Below are 10,173 nucleotides of genomic sequence, written 5' to 3'. Positions count from 1 at the left end.
TGAGGTCGTCCAAGTGGGTCAAGCCCTTAACCAAACCACCCATCGCAATTGCTCTTCCCGGTCTGGCGCTGCAATTGTCCCCAATATCTCTCATGGCTACGAATGTGATGGCGTACTTCAACTACTCTACACAGGAAGAAATCTGCGTTCCAGTGATCGGTTCAGTTGTTCTCCCGTATAGTGGAACTAAAGGTTAGACATCACACTTCATTTACTTGTATACAAGGAGAGCAGCGCTGTCCCAGTCACTGGACTCTGAAATTACAATCAGAACGGTTAACTTTTTACACAGATTTTGACCCTTGGAATTATGTGCACTTTCTAGTTTCTTATCATCAATAACAATACGTTCCCAAAACATTGATATACAAATGCAATAACATTAATGCAAGTAAACCTACATGCTATTTAATCCTTTATTTAATTTTCAATATCATGAACCATGTAGTGTGCGTCAATCCCAAAACATTGGGGTACGTCAATGAGTACCTATCAGGGACATTGATGTGCGTCAATGAATGCCTAAAGGTTGTTGTGCTGCACAGCTATCCTAACCTTGCAGTTTTCACAGAGTGTGACATTCACTTATTTAATGTGTTTCATTCTTCTCCTCTTTCAGATGACTGACTCCGATGAAGCTACTGTAATCAGACCCTCACTGAGTGAGGCCCAGGTGGTGGAGTTGGTCGGACGGTTGTACGGCCTGAAGGTTTCAAAAGTCAAACCACTGCCCAGTTACATGGACCAGAACTTCCACGTCCTGGTGTGCGAGACCCAGGAAGGTGGAGATCACGGGGAGAGCTACGTCCTCAAGGTTCTGAACACTGACGACAGCCAATACGCTGATTTGGTGGAAGTACAAACGCGAGTCATGATGTTCCTAAACCAGAAAGGTTTTCCTACAACCACACCAATCCCAACCATTGATGGCAAGATTCTGTCCCTGGAGACAATCAGTGAGTTTCATTCATTTGGTTTCTCTGCATTTTCTGATGTTTGACGATTGTCCAGATTTTCATAATTCTCTGAAAATACTAGAACTAATCAGAAACATATTTTCAGCTTCAGAAGGATAAGACAGAGTACATGACAAGAAAACTGTGTTCTTTATATTGAAGGTTGTGGTGAAGAATATAAGAACTACATGGTCCGATTGTTGACCTACCTGCCAGGAACTCAACTACTGGGGATCTCTGCAGACCCACGGATCCTGTACAAAATTGGCCGAACACTTGCTCAGATTAACAAAGCTCTGACAGTAAATCCATTTATTCAACTTCCAGCCATTCTCTGAATAAGCCGTGTCTGAAACCAGTTTGCTTGTGTTGTTCAAATTAAAGCGCCATCTTGTGGTGACAGATCAGAACTACTTTGCATCTTGATACAATCAGTACATTTTAAAGCAATTTTTTTTAAAAGGCTTATTTCTTATTTACACAAAAGGTCACAAGTTGCTGGAGTCGCTCAGCAGATCAGGGAGCGTCTTTAGAGAAGGAAAGGTGACATTTTGGATCGAGACCCTTCTTCAGACTGATTATGGGGGGGGGGGGGGGGGAAGAAAGCTGGAAAAGGGGGAGGGGCGGGACTAAGTGGCAACTAATAGGTGGACACTGGCCAGGGGGGGTTTTGATGGGCAGGTGGTTGGAACAAAGGCCAGAGAAAAGCAGGTGTGAGGCAGGGTTGAAGAGTTGCAGATTGTGAAGCTAGAGGATGGAAAGTAATAGGGGGTGGGGAAGGGAGAAATAGTTGGGAGTTCATGTGTACAATGAGTTAGCCTCACATTCACCATTATCTAAAGTGCATTGATCTGTTCATCTTGACCCAACTTTAAATATCTATCCTCTAAACATGACTAATGCCCCTGTCCCATTTAGGAAACCTGAACGGAAACCCCTGGAGACTTTGCGCCCCACCCAAGGTGTCCGTGCGGTTCCCGGAGGTTGCAGGTGGTTGCCGGAGGTTGCAGGTAGTGGAAGCAGGTAGGGAGACTGACAAAAACCTCCGGGAACCGCACGGAAACCTTAGGTGGGGCGCAAAGTCTCCAGAGATTTCCGTTCAGGTTTCCTAAGTGGGACAGGGGCATTACTGTCAGTATCTGACCCTGGTTGTTGTTAAGTTTTAATAGAAAGAAAACATTTCTTGACAATTCTCTTGACGTTACCTCAAAACTGCACTGGTGATGGTTGAGCTTAACGGACTTGTCCAATTATTAGGAATTCAAGCACCCCAACATTAAGAGTCTGCAGCGAGATTCTGACATCTGGAACCTTTCAAACACTCACCAGCTGCACAAGTACCTGTCCGCAGTGAAGAATACCAGCGATTGCCAAATTGTGGAGCAAATTTTTCAGCAATTTATGAAGAAGATACTTCCAAATATCAACAACTTTCATAAAAGTAAGTGCCTATCTTTCTTGATCATGAGGGTAACAGAATGACATTTCAGATCAGATGGAGAGTTGTGAACAAATAGAGGTATTAGTGGGCCATGGTACACCCGCTTCACCTTCTGACACATAGTGCACAATGGAATGGAATATTGGCTGTGGTGCTCATAGAACTAGCTGGTCTGTTCCCACCCATTTCAATCAACAACCAATACCATTACTATTATTTTCAATCATAGCAGATCCCACTTCAAGATATAAGAAGGCAAAGGGAACTTTCCACAGTTGGATCTTGCTTATTGATTGATGTGCATTTTAATCACAGTTGGGGTATGGTGGTGGCACAGCAGTTACATTGCCAAACAATTGCTGGGCGCTGGTCGATGGTCATTCTCCTCTGCCGGGATCAGAGTCTACGCTTTCCATTTGGCGACGTTGGAAACATCGTCGACTCTGCGTCGGCCAGGCTGGGTTGGCCTAGGCCAGGGCGTGCCGTGCCGGCGATGTGCTGGGCTGGGCCGGGCCATTTACGGTCCCTCCGAAATTGCGTCCGGTTGGAGACCTCCGTTGGCCATCCAGAGCGTCCCTCAGCTCCAGTAAAGATGCGATGGTGCAGGATGAGTTGGACCATATTTGAGTATAAGAGCAGGGAGGTTCTACTGCAGTTGTACAGGGTCTTGGTGAGACCACACCTGGAGTATTGCATACAGTTTTGGTCCCCTAATCTGAGGATAGACATTCTTGCCATAGAGGGAGTACAGAGAAGGTTCACCAGACTGATTCCTGGGATGACTTTCATATGAGGAAAGACTGGATAGACTCGGCTTGTACACGTTGGAATTCAGAAGACTGAGGGGGGGATCTTATAGAAACTTACAAAATTCTTAAGGGGTTGGACTGGCTAGATGCAGGAAGATTATTCCCGATGTTGGGGAAGTCCAGAACTAGGGGTCACAGTTTAAGGATAAGAGGGAAGACTTTTAGGACCGAGATGAGGAAATCATTTTTTACACAGAGAGTGGCGAATCTGTGGAATTCTCTGCAACAGAAGGTAGTTGAGGCCAGTTCATTGGCTATATTTAAGAGGGAGTTAGATGTGGCCCTTGGGGCTAAAGGGATCAGGGGGTATGGAGAGAAGGCAGGGATGGGATACTGAGTTGGATGATCAGCCATGATCATATCAAATGGCGGTGCAGGCTCGAAGGACCGAATGGCCTACTCCTGCACCTATTTTCTATGTTTCTATGTTTCTATCCCGGGGAGTGACAGGAGAAGAGACTAATCCGCGCGGCGCTGACTGGCAGGAGAGGAGATCGATCTGCGGATGCGCGATTTTTAAGATTTTTAAACCTCACTAACTTTTACATTATGCCACCGATCGGAACGCAACGGTACACTCACAGCACAGGAGAACGGTGAGTGAGTTGGCAGAAAATCGTAGCACTATCGCGTACCTTTTTTGCGCAAATAGAAAGACCGTGCAAACCGGAAGATATCAAGATTAGAGTTTTAGTTGTGTATAGATGGTAAAATGTTGCAACATTTGTATGTCCAACAGGTATTATTCACGGGGACTTCAGCCACACCAACATTCTTGTGCAGCCTCTTCATTCATCAGCTGATTGCTGCAACGTAGCAGGTCACATGCAGCAGGAACTGGAGATTTCTGGCATCCTGGACTTTGGCGACACGGCTTGTGGTTACTATGTGTATGACTTGGCCATCTGCATAATGCACCTCATGCTGGACAGCGAAGACCCCCTGCATGTTGGAGGCCATATTCTCGCAGGTTTCGAGAGTGTGATCCCTTTAACTCTCCAGGAAAGGGATGCCTTGTATTTGCTGGTTCTTTGCAGGTTTTCCCAGGCGTTGGTTTTAGGGACATATAATATTCTGCGTTACCCAGACAATGAAGAGTACCTACAGATCGCAACAAGAACTGGCTGGAAGCATTTGCACCAACTCTGGGAGCTAGGAAAAGAAGCAGTGGAGAAGATTTGGTTTGAGACGGCCAAGTCCTACCTCACCCTGTGAAACCTCCATTGGTTCTCAGTGCCGGAGTATCATTGCCTCTCCCACAACATCCATATTTGAAAGAAAGATTAAAACACAATCGAGAAATATTCCTACCATTTGAAATTATATCCAGATGGATTTTGTCATTTTTCACTGGCATCCTTTAGTTTAGTTTAGTTTATTGTCACCTATACCGAGGTACAGTGAAAAGCTTTTGCTGCATGCTAACTAGTCAGCAGAAAGTCAATACATGATTACAATTGACCCATTTACAGTGTATAGATACTTAATAAGGGAATAACGTTTAATGTAAGGTAAAGGCAGCAAAGTCCAATCAAGGATAGTCCAAGCATCAACTAAGAGGTATATAGTTCTTCAGCACTGCTCTCTGGATTATGTTTTTCGCTGGCCATCTTTCATTCACATTTTCGACTGTAACTGAATCAACAGTCCAAGTGTGAACCTCTCTACAATCACTGAGTCCCAGTCTAGAGCTTCCCCTGCGTGGACCTGAAACGGTGCAGCCAACCATCATGAGATGTGATGCCTGGTAAATAGTCTCACTATCCTCTGTCTAATTGTCCTGCACATACTGGAACACAAATCTGGGAACTAATCTCCAAACCTCATACCATTCCCAATTACATAGTGGGTAATTTTCTGTCAGGTTTGTGTTTGTAAATGATCTACAATTTGTACATGAATGGGATTGAAATTGCACCAAAACGCCTCCACATGTTGATTTACAATGTCAATAGCTGAATCTTCACCCAAAGATCTGTTGTGAAATGCTCTTTGAAGACCAGTTCACATACGATGTACACATTGCAAAGCAGTTCGGAGAATTTCTTCTTCATTGCCATTTGGCCACGTTTTTCTTTCCTCATGTAATGTCAAAGTTCATTCATCTTCTTCCACTTCAACTCCATGCAGGCACCTTTGTTGTGCACTATCCTTTGCACAGTCTCTTCCAAACTTGTTCTATCCATGTACCTGTCTAACTGTTCCTTAAACGTTGGGATAGTCCCAGCCTCAACTCCCTCCTCTGGCAGCTTGTGCTATACACCAACCACCCTTTGTGTGAAAACGTTATCCCTCAGATTCCTATCAAATCTTTTCCCCTTCACCCTGAACTTATATCCTCTGGTCCGCGATTCCCCTACTCTGGGCAAGAGATTCTGTGCATCTACCTGATTTATTCCTCTCGTGATTTTATACACATGCAACATTTGCAGCATTTTAACTGTGTGTTTTATATAATTATGGATGGATATGGTGAAGGGATGATATAATGATTTGATACTGTGAGGATATGGAAGCCTAGCGAGATGCAGTGCTCCTGGTGTTATGACCCAAAACCCGGAAAGATAAAAATATAAATGACCGTATGGGTTTTCTCCAGGGGCTCGGGTTTCCTCCCACATCCCAAAGATGTACAGGTTTACAGGTTAATTGACTTTGGTAAGTTGTTCAATTGTCCCTAGTGTGTGTTGGGTAGAGTGCAGGATCGCTGGTCGGCACAAACCTGGTGGGCCGAAGGGCCTGCTTCCGTGCAGTATCTCTAAACGTCTAAAGTTGCTGATTTTGAATACATGGGAATTACATTTCAAGAACCAGACATAACTCTGGATATTAATAGAAATTGCACAGAACCACTGTGGAGTTCAGGGCCTTTTTTTCCTTTCACCCTTCAATCAGATCAACATTTATGAAATGATAAAGTACCATAAAATAAATACCGAGTACAACCTTGCAAAAAGCCCTGTAAATTACACCATGTTGATATTATTTCTATGAGCAGCTTTGTCACATGCAATAAAAAATAAAATTGATAAAAATATTTGTCACATTCATTTTAATTTAACCTGTGTGATGCAAGGCGGGACTTCTCACTGTAATTCTATTTTTTTTTAAACTTATACCATAACGTAACATAGAAAGAAAATAGAAAACACTGAAGATACTTAGTAGCTCAGGCAGCATCCGTGGAGAGAGAAATAGGGTTAACACTATACATGAATGATCTTTATCAGAACTGGAAATGTGAGCACACAAAGATATTTTCAATTCCAGGGAAGTGAACGGATGCAAAAAAACTACACTTGGATTCAGGCTGCATTTTATCACTAAAATTTCTTCACAGTAGTCAAGTCTTTTTTTTGTTAAATGCTCTCAATGTCTGTGATAAAATCTTCCATCTCTACTACTTTTCCCATTTCTGTGTGGACAAAATTTAACAAATGAAGAAATACAAGGGGCTGCACACTGGCACATCTGAAAGGACTGCTGCCTCACAGCACCATGATCTGGGTTTGCTCCAGACCTTGGGTGCAGTCTGTGTGACAGATATTGGCAGGTATTTGCATGTTCTCCCTGGGACTCTTTCCTCCTGTTTCTTCCCACATCCCAAAGACGTGCGGGTTTTCCCAACTTTGGCTTTATTCAAGTGGTCTCGTTGGGACTACTATGCCAGATAAACCCACTCTAGAGGTACTAATTTAATTGATTGAAGTGCATAATCTTTGCAAAATTATTGATTCTGGATCATCTTTTCCTTGTTAATTCGAGAGCAAATGTTGCCTGGCCTTGCCCAGACAGTAAGGCACAACCTGCTGCCTTTAGAGACCTGCTAAAACCGCTCATCAAACTTTCTTATGTTAAAGAACGCTTGACCCAACACTTCTTCCTTTCCTCATACAATTTCTCTCCAAACATGATAGTTTGACTATTGCAATTACACTACGCAGTTAATATATTCAAGATAACTGGCTGTGTCACTGTGAGTGTCTCACTGTGAGTGTCTCACTGAGTGTGTCACTGGACGATGTGCCACTGTGAGTGTGTCACTGTGAGTGTCTCACTGAGTGTGTCACTGGACGATGTGCCACTGTGTGTCACTGTGAGTGCGTCACTGGGAGGTGCATCACTGGGCAGTGTGTCACTGTGAGTGTGCCACTGTGTGTGTGTGTGTGTCACTAATGTGTTTGATGGAACATTTGATACAAAGAAATAAAACAGCAATATTACATTTGGCGATGCAGGATTTCTTACCTTACAGAAGTATTTCCATGGCATCGAGGACATTCTGATGATGTACAAATGATTGTACAATAAAATTCCATTAATCTGGCCTGCTCACGACTCAGGTGGTTCTGTATTTGCAGTTTTTCTGGATTCTTGTAGGTTATTCTATTCGGTAGCACAGTGGTGCAGCTGGTAGTGCTGCTACCTCACAGCACCAGAGACCCAGTTCGATCCTGACCTCAAGTGCTGTCCATGTGGAGTTTGTATGTTCTCCCTGTGACCACATGGGTTTCCGGGTGCTCTGGTTTCTTCCCAAAGACGAGCGGGTTTTCAGGTTAATTGGCCTCTGTAAATTGCCCCGAGTGTGTAGTTAGTGGATAAGAAAGTGGGATAACATAGAACTAGTGTGAACGGGTGATCGATGGCTGGCGTGGACGTGATGGACCTAAGGGCCTGTTTCCACTCTGCATCTCTAAACTAAACTAAATTACCCCACCACACATTTAATTTTTTTTTTTATATTGCATGATACCATAATGTACTCTCCAGTAAACTGGGGATATTTAAAGGGAACATGCGAACTGCCATCTCACTGTGAGGGAAGGAGAGTGGCAAATATCATCTGATGAGCCAGATGTTAAATCATCAGGATATGCAAATAGTCAGCGAGTCTTTCACTCTAGTTTCTTTCTAGCCTTGTACACAGTTCATGGCCAACAACTAAGCAAGGATAGACACAAAATGCTGGAGTAACTCAGCTATGCCTCACATTATTTTAAAAATCACTGCAAGGTCTCCCCTCAGCTTCCTCAGCCTCGAGAAAAATCCGTACCTATCCAGCCTCTCCTCATAACTCAAACTCTGCAGATGCCATCTTTCTGCAGTGATTAGTGTTTACACCACAGTATCTCATACTGTACATCAATGGTTTGGATGAGGGATTTGAATTCAAGTTTGCTGACAACTCAAAGCTGGAGAGGGCACCTGAGCCGTGATTAGGATGCAATGAGGCTCAAAGTGATATAGACTAGTTGTGTGATTGGGAAAATGCATGGCAAATATTTAACGTTGCTAAATGTTGATTATAAAAGCCAGGTTATTATCCAAATGGAAATGGGAAGATGCATCATAATCTGGCTGTATTTGTGCACCAATTGTTGAAAGCAAACTTTGGTTTAGTTTAGAGATACAGCACGGAAACAGGCCCTTCGGCCCACCGAGTCCGCACCGACCAGTGGTCCCCGCACACTAACGCAATCCTAAACGCACTAGGGACAATTTACAATTAACCTACAAACCTGTACATCTTTGGAGTGTGGGAGGAAACTGAAGATCTCGGAGAAAGCCCACACAGGTCACGGGGAGAACGTACAAACTCCGTACAGACAGCACCCATAGTCAGGATTAAACCCGAGTCTCGGGTGCTGTAAGGCAGCAACACTACCTGCGCCACCGTGCCATGCAAGTGTTCAAGTTCAAGTGCAGCAAGCAGATAGCAAAGCAAATGACAGGAATGTGAGTACAAGAGCGAGCATGCCTTGCTGCAGCTCGACAGCACTTTGGTGAGACTCCATCAGGAATTTTGTATCCAGTTTTGCTCTTCTTACATAAGGGATGATTTTCTTTTCATGAACAGAGAGCAACAAAGGTTCATCCGACTGATTCTTGGGACAGCAGTGTTCAAAAGAAACTGCAAATGCTGGAAAATCGAAGGTAGACAAAAGTGCTGTAGAAACTCAGCTGGTGTGGCAGCATCTATGGAGCGAAGGAAATAGGCAATGTTTCAGGCTTTCAGACTGAAGAAGGGTTTCAGCCCGAAACGTTTCGGCCCAACGATGCTGCCACACCCGCTGAGTTTCTCCAGCACTTTTGTCTACCTTGGGACAGCAAGGCTGAGCAAGGAGGAGACAATGAGTTGGTTAGGTATATATTCATTGGAATGTGGAAGAAATGAGAGGAGAGGATTTCACAGAAAGATTTGGTTCTACCAGCTGTGCCACTGAAAGTTGGAATTGTCCACCTGAGACGGCATTGGAGGTGAAGTTATTAAATATATTCAATAAGGTTGTAGACATATTCCATGAGGAAACAAAGAACTGCAGATACTGGTTTAGACGAACGTTAGACACAAAGTGCTGGAAAAACTCAGCGGGTCAGGTTGCATCTCTGAAGATAAAGGATGGGTATCGTTTTGGGTCGGGACCCTTCAGTTTACTTTAGAGATGCTGCCTGACCCGCTGAGTTGCTCCAACACTTTGTGTTTATCTTTACATATATTCCTTAAAACCATGAGAAAGTGGTACTGAAATGGATGCCCTACTTATGTGAAGACGACCTCCTTCGACCTCCCTTCTACTATGATGAAGACTATCTACCACTACCTTTGATCACATTCAAATGCCCTCAACTACCCTATGACTAACATGCCGACCTACTACGATCTACAACTAAGCCTATGAGTAAAATAAGTATTGATTTTTTTCCATGGTGACCTTTTTTTACTCGTGAGCATTTTTTAACATATTGAAAAAATGCCGCAACCTAGCTGAGGCCTCAAGTACGCGGAGACCACTCTCAAGCATAAAGGAGAGTTACGAAGACCTCCCACGACCTCGTGATGACCATGCTGCGAGTATGAGTCGAGGACAAACTCGCCAGAACTCGTGGAGTAGGTCGCCCAAGTGGGACAGGCCCTTCAGGCAGAAAAACATTGTGTTAGAGATCGCTATGATCATATTGAATAGCA

At 43.9% G+C, this 10,173-nt stretch overlaps 1 protein-coding gene across 1 annotated transcript; it reads left to right on the top strand.

The window, feature by feature from the left end:
- Positions 1-401: 401 nt before the first annotated feature.
- Positions 402-5,145, top strand: LOC129713556 (hydroxylysine kinase-like). The gene is given in 6 exon segments (XM_055662694.1): positions 402-440; positions 442-611; positions 613-956; positions 1,119-1,258; positions 2,214-2,397; positions 3,946-5,145. Coding segments are annotated over 6 exon segments (1,353 nt in total). The 3' UTR covers positions 4,422-5,145.
- Positions 5,146-10,173: the final 5,028 nt, after the last annotated feature.

Source organism: Leucoraja erinacea, chromosome 36, assembly GCF_028641065.1.
Source record: "Leucoraja erinacea ecotype New England chromosome 36, Leri_hhj_1, whole genome shotgun sequence".
NCBI lineage: Eukaryota > Metazoa > Chordata > Chondrichthyes > Rajiformes > Rajidae > Leucoraja > Leucoraja erinaceus.
Note: the sequence above shows the minus strand (reverse complement) of the source record. Positions and strands in the feature narration are given on the sequence as shown.